A 24,809-nucleotide genomic window follows, 5' to 3' on the forward strand; every position below is an offset into this window, starting at 1 on the left:
TACTTCAGCCTAGTAGCATTATCAAATTACACAAAAAAAAATCCAAAACAATAAACCAATTGAAGAACTGTCATTTTACCTTTTTAAAACTTTGCCAGAACCTTTCCCCTTTACAGCATCTTCATCGCCTCTTAGAACAGCCAAAAAGATTTCTGGGGTCACATTCTACATACCAGAAATAGATACAGAAGATAGCAGCATGAATGAAATGAGGTGTAAGTAACAACAGAACTTATATTCATATTCCACCTTTAAAAAACCTCTGCATGACCTAGACACAGCTCAGTCACACCCGTACTTTTGATGGAGTGCTATTATTGTTTTCTTTGGGGATGAGCAACATCAGCATGGTGAGCATGGGATCCATTGTAGTGCATCTGGTGTAGCTACACTCAGTGCTGCCAGGGAGTTAGTTCTAGGACATTCAAGGAATCCTAGAAAGGGTGTGTGAAGTAAGTGATGTTCCCTTAAGTTGTTGTACTTGTCCTTCTCAGTGGTAGAAATCGTGGGTTTTAGAAAGTGCTCACAAAACAGTTTTAACAAACTGCGACAGCACATCTTGTATATTGTGCACAGTGGGCTAATGATTAAAGCAGTGAATTTCCAAGGCAGTGGATGGCTGCCAATCAAGCAGGTTGTTTTGTCCAGGATGCTGTTGAGCTTCTCAAGTTAGTGCTAACTCACCCAGGCCAGTGGCAGTGTTCCATCACACTCTGAACTTGTGCCTTGTTGATAGTGGACAAAATTTGGAAAGTTGCAAAGTAAGTTACTCATTGCAGAATTCCCAGGGTCTGAACTGCACTAGTAGCCACACTTATACAATTAGATCTTACTTGGGGATCTGAATTTGAATTTAGGAATCAAAGTTGCCAAAGGAAATCTCCACAAGGAATAATAAAGTAAAAGGCCAGAGATGTTGGTCGATGGAGACCCTTTGGCTCAGATACTTTTTCCACATGTACCCATGGGGGTAAAGGTCACTTTGTTTTGACACCTTAGCTGAAAAATGGCACTCTCAATAGTGTAGCACTCTTTCAATTTTGCACGGAGGTATTAACGGAGATGAATGTGCTTGACTTTGGCATGGGGCTTTAATCCACAATGTTTTAACTCAACAAGGCGTAAGTGCCGCCAATGAAACAAGATAGAAAACCAAAAGAAAAAGGCCGAATGGTATGTGAAATAATCACAAATATTTTATGCTGTCCAAAACAAAAAGGAGATTCAGGGTAGCTGTTGAGACAGAACATTAGTGATGTACTGCACCAGGTCTTCCAAAGCAAGGAGGATCATGTCTTTCATGTGATAGAATGTTTACTGAATTCCAACATGTTCAACTCAGCACTGGCAAAGATCGAGGGCCATGTTAGGAAATAGTGAAATAATATTTCAAATCAATTATTTATGTATATTCACAAATAACTGCACTGACGATTCAGAAGATAGGGCAATTACGATATCCCTTAAATATAACAGCTGATATATGGCTTGATGGAGGGTCGTTTAGCCCAGTTGCCAGAGGGATGCCAACGGTGTGGGTTCAGTTGCAGCACAAGCTGAGGTTATAATGAAGATTCTCCCTCTCAACCTCTTCCCTTCGCCTGAAGTGTGGTGACCCTTGGGTTAAACCACCACCAGTTCTCTCTCTTGTCTAATGAGAGAACAGCCCTATGGTCTGGTAGGACCAAGGTGACTTTTATTCTGGCTTTTCTCATCACACGGGATCATGCACGATGTGTGTTTAAAAGTTTAAAACACCACCATTAATAGAGCAAGACTGCCCAGAATGTGGGGTCACAACATTCAATAAGATTGCAAACCAACAGTCTGGGGCCACAAGCTCTGACTGAGCAATAACAACTGTAAGGGTTCTTTAATTACTCACTTTGTTTTTGAAAATGGCCTGTCCCGATGCATTTTACTTAAATATCTAGCATACAGCTTCACACTGCACGGACTCTATGATTGAAGGGTTACCTCTGCCACGTAATCCTTGACTACTCCTTTGTACACATCTTTTCCTTTGGGATGATTAATGATGATACCTTGCGTAGGATTCCTGAAACAAGATAAACAACACAACCTATTCAGTTCCTGTGCATTTACATAAAGCTTCTTACAACAGTTTTCATAAAATGTACTTACTCTTCATTCAGGGCCAAGTCATCATACATCATGACAATAATCCGCTCATCAGGTATCCCATGCTGGTGTACAATCTGGTAGGCATGGCATATGTCAGCCTATTATCAGAGCAAAACTTAATTAGACCAAAATGTAAATTTACCCTGGTTAAAGTGCCTTGAATATAAAATACTTGCGGTATTAAGTCATTCCGAAAACTCAAAATTCTTTTTTGCAAATACTTAAAAAAAGTAAACAAAATGTACCTTATTGGTATAGGTGGCACAGCAGCTCATGGGTTAGCACTGTGCCACACTGCAGCAGGGACCAAATTTGATTCCACCCTCAGGGGAACTGCCTGTGTGGACATTCTCCCAGTGTCTGTGTGGGTTTCCTCCGGGTGCTCCAGTTTCGTCCCACAGTCTAAAGAAGTGCATGTTAGGTGGACTGGCCATGCTAAATTGCCCATAGTATCCAGGGACATGCCAGCTAGATAGATTAGCCATGGAATATGCAGAGTTACAGAGATAGGGTAGGAGTACTGGGTCTGGGTGGGATGCTGTTCAGAGGGTTGGTGTGGACATGGGCCAAATATCCTGCTTCCACATTGTATATTTGAATCAGAGAGTCCCTATATTCATGAGAGTTAGTCAGTAATAATCTGGCACTCCACAAGTGAAACTATACCTGGCCATGTATTACAGTGCTACAAAACTGTACAGCAGATTCCATTCACACTCCAACATGACCTCCCCTCAAAAGAAAACTCTGCATTTAACTTAGAGTAGGGTTCTCACCTTTCTAGGATTGTTCACATTCTAGGACAATTAACAGAACACTGTCACTATCAACTAGAGCAAAAAAACATTTTTTAAAATGGCACTGAAATTATTTGGCGTTCCACACTAAAAATGTAATGCAGGTGGCAGCGTTTAAAATACATACGGGCAAATCAGCAAGGAAAAACCATATGGAGAATTCAATTGGGGGGCAACCAGTCGGATGAAAATCATCCCACCTCCCCCCATACACAGAAAAGTGACAGAATCTTTGAGACAGAGCTCCTCCAATCAAATTGTAAAAGGTGTGATTATCAGGAACAATGGGACTTTAAGATTTCATTTAAATTTCAATAGACTATAGCTAGAGGAAATTCACCTCAAAAGACTTGTTATATGTATTTTCTAATGTGCCTATTCAGAGATTATTTTATATATCTCTGGAGCTGATAGGACATTAACACTAGAAACTTTTCAAGCACAATAAAGAACATTCAGGTACTTGGATGTCACGATGGTCAAAAACAGCAACAAAAAACCAATTATCTAAAATAATTGCCCCAAACTCATTCACTGCAACATCCTGTGTTTGATTAGCTCACAATGACGTTAACAATTACGTTAGATTAAAAGGTACTACATAAAAGGAATATGGGCTGTTGTCATTTAGTCCCCAGTTGCTAAGGAGGCAAGGCAAAATGAATTTGCTGTTATAAATAATGCAACCTTGCTTAAAAATGCTTCGGCATAGTTATTTAAAAAACTTCAACATCATAAAATATTACAGCGAAGAGAAAGAAAATTGATAAAATTTAAGGCAGTGCAAAATCATGAACTACTAATTCCTAGTGGAGTCCTACATACATGCACATAAACTATTCTATTCAGCATAGTACCTGATGCCTATAGTTGTACCAGCCATTAGATCCTGCAACAAGTACTACCCAGTGGTTGCCTCCATTTTCCAGTTCTTCCAAAGGAGTAGTGACAACATTAAGCAGGAGACTGTTTAGCACCAAAACTCCAAATGCCAAGTAGTGCATTCTGCAGTGAGTCAATTAACTGGTGAATTAAAGAAAAGGTATTACTTAATTTGAATCAAAACATGAATGCATCATAAACACCTACAAAAAGGAAGTCTTACTTCTGTACTTTAGGGATAAATCAGCGTACAAACAAGATTGTTCAAACACAAATAAACTTTGCAAAACATTTTGCTGAGCTTTCCTTTGTGAAAAGTGCAAAGTAAGTAGTTTCGCTTTGTCCTCATCACAGAAAACTGAAGGGCTTATGCTCGAAACATCGAATTCCCTATTCCTGAGATGCTGCCTGGCCTGCTGTGCTTTGACCAGCAACACATTTTCAGCTGTGATCTCCAGCATCTGCAGACCTCATTTTTTACTTGAAGTGAAACAGTAAAATGTCAATAAATTCCCCACCTCCGAAAATCAGATATGGTTTGATACAAGTCACTACATCAAACCTCACAAACTGGAAAGTTACATGGTTTGAAAACGCAAGGTGAATTTTTGAAATGTGAAGTCATTTAATATAAACTCAATATTTTTACTGTTATAATATCACACTACTTCCTGCATGGATTTTCCCCAGCTGCTATCTTGTAAAACATGGCACATTAACAATGTGTGGGAACAGCATCACATGGCTTGAGGTCATTTTACAGCCAATTTATCATAAGAATGAATCTATTACAGCAGTGTTATGTTCAAAATCTGCACACCCCAAAGATTTTTGTAACAGTTGAAAAACATTGACAGCATCAGAGGTGAACTTTCAACTGATAGGCCGAGCTTAGGCTCGGATCATAAAAATGACTGAATGCAAACAGCTCAAGACTTTAGTTAGTACTTTGTCAAAACAGATCTACCTTCAAGCAGCGCAATAGTGTAAATTCCAAGGCACAACTTACTTCTTTTTTTAATTAACCTACCATATATACTTCCGTAAAGTTAGAATTATTTAGACAATTTTTTAAGGTTAAAATTTGTGGTTAACTATGACATGGATACTGCTTTTGAGGGTCTGAAATTCATGCAATAATCCAAAATATTGCATCATTAGCAGAAGCCCAATTGATCTCTAAATGAAGTGTTGTACACACAGGGAGCTTGTCACCTGGCTCTGACCAGATGAGTCTTAAACTTTCACGCCAAATGTTTCCATTTCCCTCCATTTTCTCTCATCTACTGTTGTTTTAATTTTTCAAACTAAACCTTTTTTTAAAAATCAGAAATAAAACGTATCAGACGTATCTCATATAGTGTCACTGATCATTGTAGCCGTGAGAAACTGTCAACAGCTGCACATCCAATCGAATCCTACACGAAGGTAGGAGTAAGATTTTTACTGTGCTGTGAAACATGGGCAAAGCTGAAATGGGGTCAACTTTTACATGAGATAGATGGAAAATTTCACACTTCTTGGCCAAAAGTAGGGGGCCGACCTTGACATGAGGTGGTCTTTTACTCAAGACAATGTGGTTTCTAATGCAATGCAAAACAACAAAAACAGGAGATTTACTGTTGCGACACTTACATAATGAGGAGATAAAAGAGTACATTCTCCATCTTTCAATCTACTTTGACTGGATACTGTACACAGCGTGTAGAAGGAAATAGTCATCTTTTGGGAGAAACTTGAAGAATAATTTCAGATTGTTTTGGTTATGGCCTAGTTTACATAATTCACAGTAAATTCCACAGTTCACTGGTGGTTTAAGACAAGTGCTACTGCAAAAATAAGAATGTGTACCTGTTTGTCATGTGCTACCTCAACACTATCAAAGCTAAACGCATTTCATTAACAGCAGACTTTGAAAATGTCTATTAATATCACAGTAACATACTTGATAAAAAAAATGGAAACTACACTATTTCATAATGAAATTTAATACAGTTCTATTCTTTCTCATGCTTTGCTGTTATTTTGAATCATTTGCAGGTAAATAAGTTGTAGAAAATTTCACTGTGTATGAAGCGACCATTACAAAAGTAGCCACTGGACATCTGGAACAACAACAAAAAAAAGGAAAATGTCCATTTATGCAGCACCTTTCACAACCTCAAGATGTCCCAAAGCACTCTACAGCCAACAGAGTAGTGGTTTACATTAGTCAGCTCAGTCTAGCATGGACCTTGAATCCACGATCTTTGGGTTTAGAGACTTAGCAACTGTGTCTCAATTGACACCAGTGAATACACTCATGCTAGAAACACATAATATATCACAATTTTAGAGAAACACAGTTGAAGCAATACTTCACTGGTGTAGACTCTTAGTCATTAGAAGTGCTGTCACTTCCATGTGAGATACCAGAAATATACAGTATTTGGCAGAATTCAGCGTTAGCTAACCCACTTGAAAATTTTCTCCATGCCCCACTGTTTGCATGCACAGCACAATTAGCAAAAAAAAAGGAAATATTGGGCAAGACCAAAAAGTGTCTCTTCAAAAGCCAAGAACTGCACATGCCTCATGCTTGCTGAATCACCAGGGAAGCATCTCCTTTCGAATAGATTTGCTGACATTGTTAGGGTTAGACCTCAGAGAACAAACGGTGCTGTATGCTTCAGTGAGGGAAGAGGTCAGAGTGAGTGAGGGGAAATTGAAACTCTGCAGTACAGAGGGATCGGAGTGTCCTGGTATATGATGTACAGCAAAATAGTATGAAAGTACAGCTAATGATTAGGAAGGAAAATGGAATGCTATCATTTATTTTAAAAGGGAACGAAATGTAAAATGTGTAATCTTATAAGGCAAATGAGATCACATTTGAAGCACTGTATAAAGTTTTGGTTGCTATTAGAGCAGTGGAGGCAGTCCAGGGAAGATTCACATGACAGATTCCTGGAATGAAGAGATTATCTTATTGGGAAAGTTGGACAGGTTGGGGCTTTATCCATTGATGTTGAGAAGAATTTGAAAAAATATTACCAATTCTGATGAGGAGTCACCTGACTCAAAACATTAACTCTGCTTTCTTCCCACTTTCCTCATTCCTGAAGAAGAGCTCATGCCCAAAACGTCGATTCTCCTGCTCCTTGGATGCTGCCAGACCTGCTGCGCTTTTCCAACAACACATTTTCAGCTCTGATCTCCAACATCTGCAGTCCTCACTTTCTCCTGGAAGATTTTAACCTACTGCGAATCCTCTTGTAACAATGCCTTCCTTGAAGAAGCTCTTTTCCTCCCTCTACAAGGATTTCAATGAGTCCTTCTCTCACTGCACACCCCAAGTCATCTCCTCTGCCCAGAAGCTCTTCAGCCATGTTCTCAAACAGACTCGCTACCACAGCCACAATCTCCTTCCTCAGCATCTGCCTACAGAACGGACTGACCCCGCACGGACTCCGGACTACGTTTAGACCAACAAAATTTGGACCCAGCCAGGACAACCAGTACTTACAACAAACCTGAAACCTCTAGCAACAGTCCTCCCTTCAGATCCTCCGCTCCACTCTTGCAGCCATGCGTCGCTACCTACATTCCCTGCAATTAGCCCTACTCCAGCTCAGGACAACACTCTCACAGACTTGCAAAGAACTTCTACTGTTCTTCATTCGAAGAATCATACACTAAACAAATAGTTCTTCCTAGCCATATCGGAAATTAAAGACAGTAAGTACCAAAACCTTTCATGTACTTACTCCCACACTCTGGGTTCCTCAACTGTTCCAGAATCTTCCATCGGCCTCCAAAATCACTTGGGTGCCATTAACCACACGGCCGCTGCAGCGCCTACGGCAGCAACCACCACAGCGAACCATGACGTCACTTCCACCCCCACCGACCATGCAGTCTCCGTGATCGCCGCCCAGACAACCGCCTCCATGATCGCCAGGAAGACCATCGCCGACAGATTCGTGGCCTCAGCGGGGTCCATGGCTATCGGAAACAACACCGTTTCTGCCGTCGCCATAGCCACTTCCGCCCCCGGTTGCCATCGCCACAGCCACTCTACCTCCAGTGACATCACTCACCTGCACAACGACCACGTCGCATGCGTCTCCGCCCCCACACTGAACTCCGTGCACCACACCTAACCCCGGCCCCGTGCCAATCTCCATTCGCATGCCTAATCCCGCCCCCACACCGATCTCCATCCCCATGCCGAACCCCGCCCCCACTCCCAGCTCCAGCCCCACACCAGGCCCTAGCTCCCAGCCCTGCCGTGTTTTCACCATCCCTCCAGAACTCCCCCTCTGAGGATGAAAGATCAGTCCTCAGCAGAGGCCTCACCTTCATTCCCCTACACTCTCGGATTAACGAGTTCAACATGCGGCGACACATCGAATGATTCTTCCGCCGCCTTCGCCTCCACGCCTACATCTTCAATCAGAATTCTTGCCCACCCTCTGACAACCCCTTCTCCCGCCTCCAACACACCCCATCCACCTGGACACCCCGTGCTGGCCTCTTACCTACCCTTGATCTCTTCATAGCCAACTGCCGCCGTGACATTAACCGCCTCAATCTCTCCACCCCTCTCACCCACTCCAACTTCTCATCCTCAGAACGTGCAGCCCTCCACTCCCTCCGTTCCAACCCCAACCTCACTATCAAACCGGCAGACAAGGGAGGCGCAGTAGTAGTTTGGCGCAAAGGACTTTCCTCATTCCTGAAGAAGGGCTCACGCCCGAAACATCGATTCTCCTTCTCCTTGGATGCTGCCTGACCTGTTGTGCTTTTCCAGCAACACATTTTCAGCTTTCTTCCCACAGATGCTACTGGACCTGCTGAGTTTCTCCTGCAATTTCCTGTTTATCTTACTGCAGTATAAAATATGTCCCGTGGGAAACCAGCAGCATCAAACAAAGGCAATTGTTTTCCATTGCAGGAGAGACGAGAAATAGGGGTACACAAATTAAAAAAAAACACGTTTCCTTTCAAACTGGAGATGGGGAGAACTGCTCTTGTACTGAGGTTGTTAGGCTGTGAAATTCTCTTGCCCCAGAAGATACGTCACTGAATATTTTTAATGGAGTTAGATGGATTTATGATAAACAAAGGAATCAAAAGATTACATTCAGCAGTTGGAAATGTGGAGCTGAGGCCACAATTAGATCAACCATGGTCTTGGTGAATGACAGATGAAGATCTTTGGGATCAAAAGAGGGGATTGTGAAAACAGAGCAGGAGATTAGATTGGAAAGAGAGCTGGAGTTAGAGCATAATATAAAAGGTTAAAAGGAAAAGTGAATAGTGGTCTTGAAAAAGATGTTACAGCTGATGATTCTTCATATCTGAAAAGAAAGGGAATAAAAGGTTTCTGAAAAGAAACGAGGACAGCAAAGGATCAAATGTTACTGCAGATACAGACTGCTTTGGGAGGAAAGAAGATTAAAAGGTGCACAAGACACTCAATGTAGATCTCGGGATGTGGAAGCTGGAAGGTGTCAGAATATTTGAGATAAAATCATAGAATCCTTACAGTGTGGAAATAGGCCACTCAGCTCAGCAGATTCATACCAACTGTCCGAACAGCATCCTACCCAGAATCACCCCCACATCCTATCCCTGTAACCCTACATTTCCCATGGCTAACACATCTAGTCTGCACATCCTAAACACAATGTGACAATTTAGCATGGCCAATCCACCTATTCTGCCCATCTTTACAACTGGGAGGAAACCGGAGCACCCATACACAGGGAGTGTACAAACTCCACACAAACAAACAAACAAACAAACAAACAAACAGTCAGAGGGACCTGGTACTGTGAGGCTGTACTGTTAACCACTGAGCCACACAGCTGTAATTGTTGATGGATTGGAATTGGGAAGGCCAAAACTTTCAGTAGGCATCTCAAAAGTAAGTCAGAGCTGGAGAAAGAAAGATGCTGAGGATAGAGATTTAGCTGTTAAAATTTGTTAGATGATGCCCGATGAAATATAAGAAGGGAAACAGAAACCGAAAAGGTAAACAACAGATTATAAAAGAGCTTCAATTAGACAGGAAAGCAGGAATTCAAGATGCACATTCTTGGAAGAAAAACTGGCATTGAATAAGCACAAACATTAAAGCAAAATACTGCAGATTTAAAAAAAGTAAAAATTGAAATTGCTCAAGACCTTCAGCAGTTAACATCGAAGAAAAAAAGATAACATTTCAGACTGAAGGCTTTTCATCAAAAATCGTGTCGGGGGTGGGGCAGGGCGGGGGCAAAGTCTATATAAGTCATCTATTATCTGGTAGTCATGCGATACAATGAGATCGTTTTGTTATAATTAGTTATCCATTCCAATACCAGGGGGTAGGGCTTTAGTTGGGCAGTGATAGCGTCTCTACCTCTGAATGACGAGGTGTAGATTCAAGTCCTATATGCCATGGATTGTGCCATTACAGGTCTGAAGTTGATCAAATAATTGAAGGCTCTTGTGGCACTGTGTTTGTACTCTTGACACTGAGTCAGCAGACTTGGGGTCACATGTTTCAGAGTTGTATCAGAACTTGACTTAACAGATTGATTACAAAACATGTCTGCAATTGCAACCACACTTTTTACAAGGCCACACTAGCCTGAAAATGCCTTCTGTATCTGACCACGAAAGATAAAACAGACCTCCTGCCTGGTAGTACTTGAATGGGAGACTGCCTGGGAATAGTAGGTACAGGAGGCTTTTAGGTAATGACCCCACCTCTGGGCCAGGAGACCCAAGCTCAGATCCCACCAGCTTCAGAAGTATGTAATAACATTTTTGAACAGTCTGATTAGAAAATACCTACAGTAACACCAGAAGCTCTCTCTGTCTCGTGGTGCATTGGTGATTTCCCTACTACTGGGCCAGGAGGCAATGTACTCTAAATCATCAGTAAAGTGTTGGAAGGGACCATCAGCAGTGCTATCAAGCAACATTTGTGAACAATAACCTGCTCGCTGATACTCAAGTTGGGTTCTACCATGGCCTCATTACAGGCTAGATCAATCCAGCGGTATGAACTGAAATGGACTGATGTTGAGCTGTCAACATTACGCAGATATTCAGTTCTATGATGGTGGGCTGATCGCAGTTTTATCTGGTGTAGATGTTCTATTTCATTCAAACAGAAACATGAAGCTTATACATGGATAACATGCAACTCCTCATGGGAAGAGGACCCAATCCGACAATCCTCCAAAATCACGATTCTAAGGTAACAATTAAGCTGTTCCTTAGATATTCATAGATTCAGTTGCCAATTATGACTGAATCGAATTGAAACATTCTATTGCTGTAATAGCCACATCTGCTAAAAATGCTTCCATCTTCATCGTGTCAAACTTTAAATCTTCCATTGTTTCGACAACTTTAGCCAAGATCATGGACCTTTTTGAAATTGAGCAATGAATCAGTGATGTCTGGTGTCTGAGCAAAGTCCCTTCTGTTCCATGAAGAAAAAAATGACTGTTGTTTTGCCAGGAATATTTTCAAAGTTGCATAGCCTGTTGGATCAGTTGTTTCTCTCAGCAAGAACAAAACACATACCAGAACAAGTATTCAATGAAAAAGTGAGGACTGCAGATGCTGGAGATCAGTGTCAAAAGCACAGCCAGTCAGGCAGCATCCGAGGAGCAGGAGAGTTGCATTTCGGGCGTAAGCCTAGTATCCTGTCCATACAGACTGCTTCACACAATCCAGTAAATTGGATCCAAGGATCCTCAAATATGGTCAATAATTTATACAATAGATTAAAAAGTCCATGATAAAATGTTCTATGGATTGAATAACTTTTTTTTCAAAATCCATCAACATCTGACCATGTCTCTCACACATTTATTATGTCAGCTTTCCTAACAGGAGACGTAGTTAACAAAACTTCACCATCTGAAATGTCAGGAATCCATCTCACAACATATTACCCCTCTGCAATAAATAAGTAAGTAAATAAATAAATGAATAAATGAATAAATAAAAATCAGAAAGTAAAGACAAAAAAGGCTTACATAGTCCTATCAAAGAGAAAACGTAACCTGTTCAACACGCTCACTCCAATATTCCACTAATCATATCTTCTTAGAGTTTGAATCAGAGGGGCATCATATCTTGAAAATTTACACTTGGTTTTGTCACCTCGATTCCCCCCTCAGTCGAAGCAAAACACTCAGAGACACAGTATGGTTTTACCTCCTTCATCTTTATTCCGGGTTCTCCAGGGACAGCGAACGATCGCCCATGTGCACAGGGACATGGGTTTCCGCTCCTGTCTCGAACAATGGCTTCTCAATGAAGCATATAGTCATTTCTCAGGATGGAGTATCCAGTCTTGGCAACATACACACTGACTGAGTGACCACCACTATCAACGAGCATCAAACCCTTTACTATTATACAATGAATCCAGTTAACAAGGTTAAGAACATCCATACAATGGACACTTTTCCCCTCATTAGCTGACCTTGCATACTGAATGCTTCCAATATTGTTAAAATGGCTCTACACAATGACTGCCCCTCCACCTCGTGAACTCACCACCCTTGCCTCCAGTATCAACCACAAGCTCTCATCTGATCTGAGCCATGTTCAGCTGAACCTCTCGTTTCACAAAACTTAATTCTTTCCCTACCTACTTATACCTGACACACACCTTCACTTTCAGCTCCTTTTCACAGTGGCCACCAGATTATAGATTTCAGTTTGGAAATTTATTAAATTCTAGCCTTCACATTTATTTTTGCTATCTTTACACTAGGGTGTATTATATTCCAAAACCTTAGTTGGTGAAGAACAGAATTGGAACTGATCTTCAAACACTTATCAGCATTTAGAGTTACACATACTAACAGCATGCACTTCCTAAACCTATAATCACTGTTCCAGTCAGATTATTTATTGGAATGTAAGTGATCCCCAATAATAATCATTAACTGTATAGAGTTAAAAAGCAACAATTTAAAGAATACTTTTACTGTATCAAAACATCCCAATGCTTCATAGAAGCAAGATTTAAAGAATCGCAAGGGTAACATAGAGGAGATATATCACTATGTTTTGGTTACCTGATCGGAGAGGTAGGTTTTAATGGGAAGAAAGTGAGGTACAGAGGCAGAAAGTTATAATGTGGGTGTTCCAGAGTTTATGGTCCAGATAACTAAAGGCATTGCCACCAATGGTGAACGGAAAAAACAAAAATGAAGAATGCATTCATGGCCAGGATTTGTGGATTGGAGAGGATTACAAAGATAGGGAGAGGCGAGGAGTTAGATCAACCACTGCTTGTGTGAATGCACTTCCTGATTTCACTTCTGAATTCATTGCCTCGATACAACAATTTGCATTTATATAGCCTCTTACAAATGGTGGAGCGATTAAAATCTGGGATTTTCAAGATAAGAATTGGAGGAGCACAGAGATCTCCAAAGGACTATAGGAGTGCACCAAGTTGTACAGATATGAAACGGTATTGCGATACTAGGATTTGAAGATGGGGAGGGGGTTCTAAAAGTAAGTTCTGGCCTAGTAAGGCTAAAGGGGTTGTGGATGGACAGGACTCATTCCAAATTAGGATGTGCGCTTCATTTTTTTTGGATGAACTCAAATTAATGGAAGATCATAGATCAGCGGCTTTGGAATGGTCAACTTTGGAGATAACAAAAAGTAAAAAAGGCACAGGATGTCGGTTTCAACAACCCACGATCTGAGACTGGTTTGGAGATTGGCTATTGCAAAAATCATAGCCTATGATATATAGTTAGAGATTCAACTCAAATAGTATGGCAAGGTAACAAAAACACTCAAATAAAAACAAATGTGAATGCTGGAGGCCTGAACTTTTAAGAAAAGTACTGGAAAACCTCAGCAGGTCTGTCAGTGTTTGTGAGAGGAGAAACAGAGTCAAATGTTCTGAATCTAACATGACACTTCATGGCCAAGCATCCTCTGTTTCTCTCCCCTCTATTGCTGTCAGTGCTGGAGGAATTCAGCAAGTCTGTTCTTATAACAAATAAATACCAGGCACAGGTCAGAGAATTAGGCAGAGTTGGTGGCTAGGGAATTGTGTGGGGGGCAGGGACCAAAGACAATAACTTCAGCCTTCCCCAATTTTTATATTATATATTGAACAGGCAGCATAACAAATCAATGAAAGGATGGAGATCAATTCTGCCAAAATCCCTAGAACCCCCACCTTTAATACCATCAACCCTAACAGTCTCAATTTCTGTCAAACTACAATGTCTCACAGTTCTAGCAAAAGGTCCTGCCTTCTGCACTGCTAACTCTCAATAAGGCAGCCTGCCTCCCTGCTCCCAAACTCAAGCAGTCCCAAAGGTCTGTGAAAAAGCAGTAATTTCCCTCCTCTGGTCTTGAACCACCAGAACAGCCATCTTTTGAAATCACGTATTCTTTGGTAGCAATCTATAGGAGCCCATCAGATTGTGGAGTGAACCCACCTGCTCTCGAAATTGCGACTAAAATTTTGCCAGATTGGAGCATACCCAAAAATTCTGTACTGTCCAACACCATCCTAGCGATACAGAATATCATACACTACTTTCACCTTGATAATGTTTCTTCATTTTAACCAAAATTAGACTGGGAATTGATGATGGAACATAAAAGCCACTGATTTACATGCATCACAGAAAAGTAAAACAAATCAGAAAGTTCAGAATTTTAACAGTACGCCAGAACACTATAGAACTATTTCACTCAGTCACAATTAAAACAAAGTCCAATCACACCATTACATCCCACCGCTTAAAAACTTCCTTCAACTTGGCATGAATAATATAATTGAAATGTGGTTATTTTGAAGGTGGTACATCTGAATGGCATCTTCAGTGTCTCTTCAAACCGTGACACAGTTGTTTCGAATGAACAGTCAAGAAAAGAACGGTTGATCAGACACAGTGGGCTAAATCCACATTGCATTGAATATTTTAGAGGATTTCCTCGCTGTCAGGCTTAGCAAGTCTCTCACAAACAAGCCGCATTAATTAGCTACTCCACTCCACGGCATCTCTCATATTCAATTTCTGCTCCACCTTTCCACATACCATTGTCAGAATAGTTTACTGGTCACCAGAGATCCCAGGATTCACAAGCATCTCTTGTGGCCACACCATCTTTGTACACTCAGACAAGCACCATCATGCAGAGCAGTTCTGCTTGATTGCTGACATTTACCCTGGACGTGGAAGACGGCGGGGGGGGGGGGGAAGCAATGCTCAGCAATGCAGGAAGGGACCTGGAGGTCCTACTGGCTAGGTGATGCACAGTTTTGATTTCCTCCTCCCTCTGGACCAACAGCAGAAGTCAAGGCAACAGACCATGCCAGCCTGGTCAGAGGTTGCCAGCCTCTAGAGCAGCCTCAGCCGTCTGGGGTGATAGCATTGTTGGAAGAAGTGCAATAGCCTTTTCCACTCAAACATAGTAAAATCCACCATCTTCTCACACTCACTGTTCTGCAACTGCATCCAATTCCAACCAAGTTTAATGCTCCAACACTCTCAATATTGCCTGCAACATCTTCCCCACTCACTCACACACCCCCCAAACCCTACATGTCTTCTGCACAGCCTACTCACTCAGGACACAACACTGCCACCAAATGTTAGCTGGTTGTTTTTGACCAAAACAGGCTTGATGGGCTGAAGGGCCTTTTTCTGTTAGACCTTTAATGACCACCAACTGCCCTACCCACCTTTTTTTTTATCTACTGTAACATCTGTCTCTCACTCATTGCAGGAGACAAACAGCTCACAATAGGGCAGAAAGAGTCAAGAGGCATAATGTGCTGCCTGTCATTCGGCTCCTCACCCTTTAGGAGGACAGGATACAACCTCTGACCATGCTGAGCAGGGCCTGGACTGGTAATGGAGGCTGCCTTGGACTTACTGTGCCAGGAACGCTCAAGTGAAACCTCTTCCCAACTTCCTCTTGGTGACCAAGGCCTGCTGACAACTTATGACAAACTTCCTGGCTTTGCATCTGCTCTAAGTGACACAGCAAGACTGCACGAATTTGAGCCTTGTATCTGACAGGGGGATAAAAGTGCAAAAAGGCAAAGCAAGACCATGCAATGTGTGGATGCTGTGAGCATCCAGGTAGGCCTAGAGCAAGTGAACACAAGAACAGTGAAAAAAGGACCAGGAAATTCAGCCCGGTCCAGTCCGCGAGTTGGGTGTCTGTCCCTGAGTGCACAGTGTCCTTGCTGCAGCTTTACAGTGATAGAAGCTGGTACTGCTCAAGATGCAGCATTGAAGTGCAGAACAATATCGCAAGTGGATCAGGGATGTGCCTTGAAGGTTCTTCGAGGCTGGCACATGGCGAATGCGATATGCCATGAGGCCAGGATCTTTGGACGATGCTCTGAAATGTTGGTGCTTGGTTTTCAACAAGGTGGTTATTTGGAACAAGTGGTTAGCTAAATCCATCCAGTTCTCTTTCTGATTTCCTTAGCAAATTTTGTAACATCTAGCCTGCTTGGTGAATTTGATTAAATGGAAGTCTGACTATTAACAAGGTGAGATATGCCCTTAACAAAAGCATTCCACGTCATTAATAAGCATCAATTGGCATCTCGCTGCCTCCTAATGAGAATCTCACCATGCTGCTTGGGAGAAGCATAAAAATGATATGAGATGAGATTGACGTTGAGATGGCCTTGATTCTGCCACAGTCACACCATAGGCCACATTGCTCAGAACCCTTGAAGATTTTATCTAATAGATCAGACACAGAATATTTACTGACACCTAATTGACCCCTTCACGATCATTCAGTACTTGACAGCAATTAGACTTCATGACCTTAAAAATCAACAACTTCTGTACTACATGGCATTACAAATTTCTCGGTTGCACTTGATATTCCCTTGATCATTATTTCCTCCAGAAGTGGATGTTGCATATGTCATGATCAATATTTTCCTTTAATAACCCAGTCATATGATCGTATGACTGGCAAATAATAAAACCTCACGCTGTAAATACTGGATATGAGAATTCTGCATGAACCACCAATTGTTCATTTAAATCTGCCTCAAAGAAAACTAATCAGTACGGGAGAGAAGGTCATTTGTAAACAAGCTGATTTGGATTACATGTAAAGTATGAATAAGAACAATATTTCTTTCAATGAATTTCAATTATTCACATAGATAACAAGGCAGTCCACTCTACCAGTCATTCATGAATACTCATTTCTAATCTTAAGAACGAAATCCCTACTTCTGCAATTAAATTAAAAAATCACAACGAATATTCAGCAGATTTGACAGCATCTGCTCTTGAATCTGTTTTCCACAACAATCTCTGCCTGGTCTGTTTTCTAATTTTGTTTCATTTAATCTCTTTTTCCTAATCAACTGGTTCAGGAGACTTGTTTTTTAAAAAACATACCTCCAGAGCAGGTGGGACTTGAACCTGGGCCTCCCTCCAAGGGCGGGGTCATTACCACTGCGCCACAAAAGGACCTCTGGTCTGCTTTCTATTCAGCAAAGCAAAACACCTGACTTCAATAATGGCTACAGCCGTATTTATTAAAGCATATAAGAGCCCATTCCACTCATTTTGACTATACCAACTCTCTGAAGGTTCGAGCACGAGCCCTATTCCTCTGCTCTTTTGCCATGGCCTGAAGTTTTTCTACCCCTGTTCAAGCCTATATACAAATCCCTTTGAAAACCGACTTCAGTGAGTGAACTCCCAACTATAGCAACAACATTACACATTTGAGACAAAGTAATTATATTACAAATTTTGTGATGAAAAGCTAATCTATCTTTAAAATGGACACAGGATACTTTACATAAATAGCTCCCATAAGTCACATGACTATCCCGTGACTTCAGCAAGTGTTGAAATCAGACTCTGCTTACCTCACAAAAATCAGAGGCCTTTTGAAATTCAATGAACAAAGGTAAACAGAACCTCCCATGACAACGGTTATCTTGGAGTTACAAGTTGTTCTTTCTGTCTCACCTAAAATCTGACAGAATTACAGTCATCCAAATGAACAGCTGAAACAATTAACTATTTACACTTCCTAGCTAGAGGAACTGGGTGGGTCCATGCTTCATAAATGGTTAACCTAATACTTTAAAACTGAAACATTTGACATTTTGGGATAGCAGTCAGTCTGGCTAGATTTCTTGTGGTGCAGTGGTAGTGTCCCTATCTCTGAGCCATAAGGCTTGAGTTCAAGTCCCACCTGCTCCAGAGGTTTGGAATCACAACATTCTAAACAGAGTAATGTAGAAGATATCTAAAAGTCGGGCTATCACCAACTATTTTAGATTCTGGACCAGAAATTTCTGCGCACCATGAGAAACAGTCACATCTTCTCAACAGAGATAGAGAAAAACATCCAGGACTATTCAACAGGAGTAATTAATGAAACCTTACTTTATAAATAAACTAAATGTTCAACCCAGGTTCTGATAAATATTTACCTGGAATCAATGTTCAAATCCAGACATTTATATATTATGGGGATTGAATCCATTGTTAGCTAATTTTAATTTACAGTAACAATTTAAATGAAAATTAAGCTATTTTGGAAGCTAAAATGGTCAGAAATGCAAAATATGCAAGACATCTAGCTTTATGCTGCTTTATAAAGCAGCATATCACCCTCGGAGTAACTCACCCAGAAATCACTTATGTTAACAGTACATCTAGTACATACTGCTCAATTCTTCAAATACAAAAGTTTAAATTGGAACCAAAGCAATGGTTTTGCAACTCTCAAGAGTGCTGTCCAAAGGTTAGCAACACAGATTTAAAGTCAGCTCTATGATTTTCAGCTTCTGAAGCAAATGATTCATTCACCATGAGTTTTCTTATTAAATTGGAGGTTGCTTAGCTCAGTTGGTTGGACAGCTGGTTTGAATGCAAAGTGTGGTAACTTTTAAATAAATCCTTTATTCTCAAGACATCCAAATTTTACTTGGGCAAATTTTACACACAGCATTACATGTGTATTATATGGGCTCTGTAAAAGAGAACTAAAATACAAAACATAAACAGGAATGAGCCATTCATCCCTTTAAGCCTGTCCTGCCATTCAATAAGATCCCACTTGAACTTCGAAGTTCCTACGTTCATCAGATATAGGAGCAAAATTAGGCCATTTGGTCCATCGAGTCTGCTCCACCATTCGATCATGGCTGACATGCTCCTCATCCCCATTTTCCTGCTTTCTCTTCATATCACAATTAAAAATCTGTCCAACTCCTCCTTACTTTGGGGTAGAGAATTCCACAGATTCACAACCCTTTGGGAGAAGTAGTTTCTCTTCATCTCTCTTTTAAGTTTGTTATCTCTTTTCCTAAGACTATGACCGTTACTTCAGTTTACTTTTTTTAAAAATACTATCCTCATATTCCAAATTCGTTCAGTATCCAAAAATCTCCCAATATCTGTCTTGAATATAGTAATTATAGACTAATGAGCCTTACTTCTTTTGCAGGCAAAGTTTTGGAAAGGATTAGAAGAGATAGGACTTATAATCACCTAGAAAGGCATAATTTGATAAGGATAGTCAACACAGTTTCGTGAAGGGTAGGTCATGCCTCACAAACCTTATTGAGTTTTTTGAGGAGGTGACCAAACAGAGAGATGAGGGTAAAGCAGCTAACATGGTGTATGTGGATTTTAGTAAAGTGTTTGATAAGGTTCCCCATGGTAGGCTATTGCAGAAAATACGGAGGCTTAGAATGGAGGGTGATTTAGTGGTTTGGATGAGAAATTGGCAAACTGAAAGAAGATATAGAGGGAGGTGGCTGATGGGAAATGTTCATCCTGGAGTTCAGTTACTTAGCGCTGCAAGGATCTGTATTGGGGGCATTGCGACTTGTCATTTTTATAAATGACCTGGATGAGGGCAGAGAAGGACGGGTTAGTGAATTTGCAGATAACAACAGTGGAGTTGTGGACGGTGCAGAAGGATATTGCAGGTTACAGAGAGACATAGATAAGCTGCAGAGCTGGGCTAAGTGGTGGCAAATGGAGTTTAATACAGAAAAGTGTGAGATGATTTACTTTGGAAGAAGCAACAGGAATACAGAGTACTGCGCTAATGGTAAGATTCTTGGTAGTATAGATGAGCAGAGATTCGGCGTCCATGTGCATAGATTCCTGAAAGTTGCCACCTAGGTTGATAGGGTCGTTAAGAAGGCGTACGGTGTGTTAACTTTTATTGGCAAAGGGATTGCATTTCAGAGACATGAGGTCATGTTGCAGCTGTGCAAAACTCTGGTGCAGCCACATTTGGAGTATTACGTACAATTCTGGTCACCGATGGAAGTATGTGAAAGCATTGGAAAGGGTGCAGTTGAGATTTGAAAATGTGTTGCTGGAAAAGCACTGATGAAGGGCTTATGCCCGAAACGTTGAATTTCCTGTTCCTTGGATGCTGCCTGATCTGCTGTGCTTTTCCAGCAACACATTTTCAGCTCTGATCTCCAGCATCTGCAGACCTCACTTTCTCCTTGCAGTTGAGATTTACCAGGATGTTACCTGGTATGGAGGGAAGGTCTTATGAAGAAAGGCTGAGGGACTGGAGGTTGTTTTCATTAGAGAGGTGGTTAAAAGGTGACTTAACTGAGGCATACAAGATGATTAGAGGGTTGGACGGTGAGAGCCTTTTTCCTTGGATGATGATGGCTAGCTTGAGGGGGCAGTGCTTTAAATTGAGGGGTGGCAGATATAGAACAGATATCAAAGGAGGTTCTTAACTCAAAGAATAGTAAGGGCATGGGATGCTCTGCCTGCAACAGTAGTAGATTATGGGCATTTAAATGATCATTGGATAAATATGGACAATAATGGAACAGTGTAGGTTAGATGGGTTTTAGATTGGTTTCACAGGTCGGTGCAACAGAGGGTTGAAGGGCCTGTTCTGCACTGTAATGTTCTATGTTCTATGTTCTATACTCACTCAGTATGAATATTTACAAAGCTTTGGGGCAGGTCATTCCAATGATTCATAACCCATCAAGTGAAGAGATTCCCCCTAAAACCAGTTCTTATTAGGCAATTCCTCCTCCCATTCTGAGAATGTAACCCATAAATACTCCCCAGCCAGACGAAACATCTTCCCAGCGTTTACCCTGTCACATTATGTAAGCTTATCAACCAACTCACTAAAGGTAACACTATGCTAATCCCACAATAGTACAGGGTGATGCAAAAATGAGTTATAAAACTTATATGTTGAGACTTAAAAACCAGGAAGGTGAAGACTGTCAAGACACTTTTTGACAAAAGAAAAATCACATATGGTAAGTCGCAAGAACCTTTCCTTACCAAATTTCTGCCGCTGGCTTCACAAGCTAATCCCTGTTTCAAACTGCGGGCACAGTCATGAAGGCAGGTGTTTGACACCCCTGAACTAGACAGTTCCAGTGTGGTTCATAATAATCATCTGTCATTGACACTCTACCAAGGAGAGAGTAACCCTGATATCAATGTTCCCAGTTATAGATTAACTAGCAATGGATAAAACAATTGACAATGCAGGAGACTGTAACTAGTCCCAAAAGACTGGATTCTAATGTCAAGGGTAGAAGAGGTTCTTCAGCCTTCTCCACAGCGCAACTAGGAAAAGGACAACTTCAAAAGGTCAAACCTGGATCTTTCAGCTGCTGTACTTATGGCACACATTACACCAAGGTAGTATTAGCTAAAGCCTTGGACAAGACTCCGCACAACCCATGTTAACTTAAATATACTCAATATGCAGATTGTTTAGCAAGTTGTGAAGATGAAAACTCATCAAGGCATAACATCAATCTAGCCTATAAGCAGGTCTTTTTTTCTCTCTGAATGCTCATGTAGTGACGTGATGTGAGAATCATACTGAAACTTACAAATGTTAGTGTTGTAGTAGTGTATACTTATAGTGCCCTGAAAATGTTGAATCTTGCTATCAGCAGTAAGTAGCCCTTTTAAGCAGAAGGTTTGTAGAAGAGATGGACAGATAAATAACCAAGGAGGCACAAATAAAAAAAAAACTCCCTGAAAATTATTCCAGTTGTCAACTGTTCATTGATTTTCTGAATTTTGTTTTGAGCTATTGCAAATCAAAATGACCAAAAATGTAGCATTACACCTTTCAGAACCTGACACACAAAGTTGAGGTAATGTTTGACTTGTTTTGCCACTGGACAATTCTGTTGAAGGGTCTTTCTACAAAAGATCAGCCTAAGCCAATGCTCAATGCCAACATTTATTTTGCGTTCAAAAGTTCAGCTCTGCTAATTTTTCTTCTCATCTGCAGGAAGAAAATGAATGCAGTTTCCCGAAGGCGGCTGAAAATTATGGTATGATTTCGCCAGTCAACGCAACAATTCACGTTTTACTGCAAACATTCTGGGAATGAGCAATAAAATTAGACCACTCCATCCATCCAAACTTCTAAGACTAGGAAAAACTAGAGCATTGTTCATAAAGTACTTGCCCCACCCGTCTTCAGCCCATTTAAAATAATGACTGCAATAAAAAGGATGAGTCGAATACGGTAAAAATCGGCCTTCAGATTACCAGTTCACGTCTTGTTTCATTACACCAGGACTTGAGAAGAAATGAGCAAACACAGCAACCCTCCCCGTTTAAAACGCAGTGTTAATTTCCGTCAATGCTTACTTTCAACTGATGCCTGCTTGAGGAATCGTTATTGTAAAGTGCGGAAGCAGAATCCCCCTCTTACCTTCCCGAATTACTTGGATTGCATTCGCCCCTTTGGTTACCTTGGCTCGCACTGATTGCCAGTCTGCGCAGTCTCTGCTTTATCCTCCAGTGAAAAAGAGGAACTCGCCGCTGACTGACACTTGTATGCACCAGTCAAACCAGTCTCTGCAAATCCCTGGCCACCGAAATCAACTGGAAAGTGAGAAAGAAAGAAAAAGCGGTGGAGAAATATCAGTGAAACAGCTATACTGCATCAAGTTTTCTTTTAAAATGCTAAAGTGGAAAGGCGTATTGGCTTTTTTTTTCCCCTGAGAGGATAAGGAGGTTAAAGGGTGCAGAAAATCTACCAATCCCAAATTGGGAATGGTGAATGCAGTACTGTCCGCATTGTGGGCATCGGTTCATTTTGCTTTTTAAAAAGTGGGAAATTACCCAAACTGTAAATGCCTGTTTTGTTTTAAATAATCGCGCTTAATACAGAGAGGAACATTTCGACCTTGGGTTCAGTCGATTACATTTAAAATAGACCAGTTCCCCTCAGATTAAACATGATTTAGCTTCTAGGAATCCATTTCCTGGAATGCTGTAGCACAAGTAACGCCATGAGAAGGGGGGGAAACAAGGAAATAAAATGTTTCCATTTGAAGATTGTTGATTTGTGTATATAAATGCTACTGTTTTCGAATTGCCAGACCGCAATTGGAATCGGGAAGTGATGTGAAAGCGAAACCCTAGTAATTACTGTATATTCACCCACAGCTGACAGTTTTAGGTAAAGGCATAATCCCTTTTTCTCTGGAAATTAATACAAATGTATAAAATGCATTTGAGCCATTCTCAAACTTGAGTGGATTTCACCAACCCCATTTGAAATCGCAATTTCGCCGCCCTTTCAAAGTTATGAACATCAATATTTACCACTAGTTTTCGTGACTTTGATCAATTTTGTGCTGTATGGTTAAATATACAGTGTAAAGAAGTGAAGGGATAATAGAGAGAATCGATTCGACTTTCCTCAATAGCAGACTTCGGTTGGCTATCAATATGTAGAGTCAATATGTATGTGATAGTCAACATTGAACAGTATGAAGGCTGCGGCTGTAAATAAATCGCCCCATTTCCGATACTCTGCCACCAGCCCCCAACCCGCTCATCTAGGGCACTGAAAAGCTGCAGGATATTGCTGAGGGTTTCACTGTAAAACCTTCCACCTCCACCCAGCCAACTCAGCTGATGGAAGCCAGAGTGAGAGTATTCTACCCAGTTAGAATATGGCATTGAGATGCAGTTGGCCATCCCAGAGTTCCAATCTCAAATATTTCAATCATACATAGTACTTAGAACAATGAAACTCAGGAACAGGCCTTGCGGCCCATCATGGCAGCATCCGAAGAACAGGAGAATCTATGTTTTGCTCATCAGGAAATGTCGATTCTCCTGCTCCTCATGCTGCCTGACCCGCTGTGCTTTTCCAGCACCACACTCGTGACTCCGATTTCCAGCATCTGGTGTCCTCACTTTCACCTTGCAGCCCATCATGTCTGCTGACCGTGATGCCATTCTAAAATAATCCCATCTGCCTACAAATGATCTGTATCCCTCTACTCCTTGCCTGTCCATGTGTCTTTCTAAATGCATCTTAAATGTTGCTGTCAAATCTGCTTTTACCACCTCACTGGGCAGCATGTTCTACTACTCTCTGTGTAAACATTTGCCTTATACATCTCCTTCAAACTTTACTCTTCTTGCCTGAAAGCTGTGCCCCCTAGTATTTGGTAGTTTCACCCTGGGAAAAGATTCTGACTATTCACTTTATCCACGCCCCTCATACTTTTGTATACTTCTTCCAGATTGCCCCTCGGCCTCTGTCACTCTAGTGAAAACAAGTTTACCCAACCTCTCCTTATAGCTACTACACTCCAGTCCTGGCAACATCCTGCTAAACCTATTTTCTACCCTCTCTAAAACCTCCACATCCTTGGTTACAGTTGCTTGGTTACAGGATTTGAGTTGGTCCCTCAGGCGGATGTGGTCTTTGCCAACTTACATTGTAGTAATGGTCTTTATAAGACCAGCAGAACATGAACAAATTTCAGAATGTCATACTGTCCTTGAGTGTGCCACTAATGTTCTTGCAGGAGATGGCACAACTAGGTACCAGTTTCTCTGTTAATCTAAACCCTGTGCACAGTTCTTTCACACAGTCCTACTACATAAGTGGGACAGGATCTGCAAAATGGTTGCTGGGGTTTGAGCACAAATCTGGCACTAT

At 41.2% G+C, this 24,809-nt stretch overlaps 1 protein-coding gene across 3 annotated transcripts in view; it reads right to left on the bottom strand.

The window, feature by feature from the left end:
* Positions 1 to 22,662, bottom strand: part of lgmn (legumain) — a 48,012-nt gene extending 25,350 nt beyond the window's left edge. Inside the window, exons 1-5 of one of the 3 annotated variants that reach the window (XM_060828547.1) lie at positions 22,557 to 22,662; positions 3,800 to 3,965; positions 2,146 to 2,243; positions 1,978 to 2,059; positions 80 to 165 (exon numbers count right to left, since the gene is read on the bottom strand). In XM_060828547.1, coding sequence (XP_060684530.1) covers positions 80 to 165; positions 1,978 to 2,059; positions 2,146 to 2,243; positions 3,800 to 3,946 — 413 coding nt within the window. In that variant the 5' untranslated portion in view covers positions 3,947 to 3,965; positions 22,557 to 22,662. Of the gene's footprint in view, positions 1 to 79; positions 166 to 1,977; positions 2,060 to 2,145; positions 2,244 to 3,799; positions 3,966 to 22,390; positions 22,410 to 22,492 lie in introns of those variants that run through there. The other 2 variants (XM_060828549.1, XM_060828550.1) reach the window with 2 other exon arrangements.
* Positions 22,663 to 24,809: the final 2,147 nt, after the last annotated feature.

The sequence above is a fragment of the Hemiscyllium ocellatum genome, chromosome 8 (assembly GCF_020745735.1).
Source record: "Hemiscyllium ocellatum isolate sHemOce1 chromosome 8, sHemOce1.pat.X.cur, whole genome shotgun sequence".
Taxonomy (NCBI): domain Eukaryota; kingdom Metazoa; phylum Chordata; class Chondrichthyes; order Orectolobiformes; family Hemiscylliidae; genus Hemiscyllium; species Hemiscyllium ocellatum.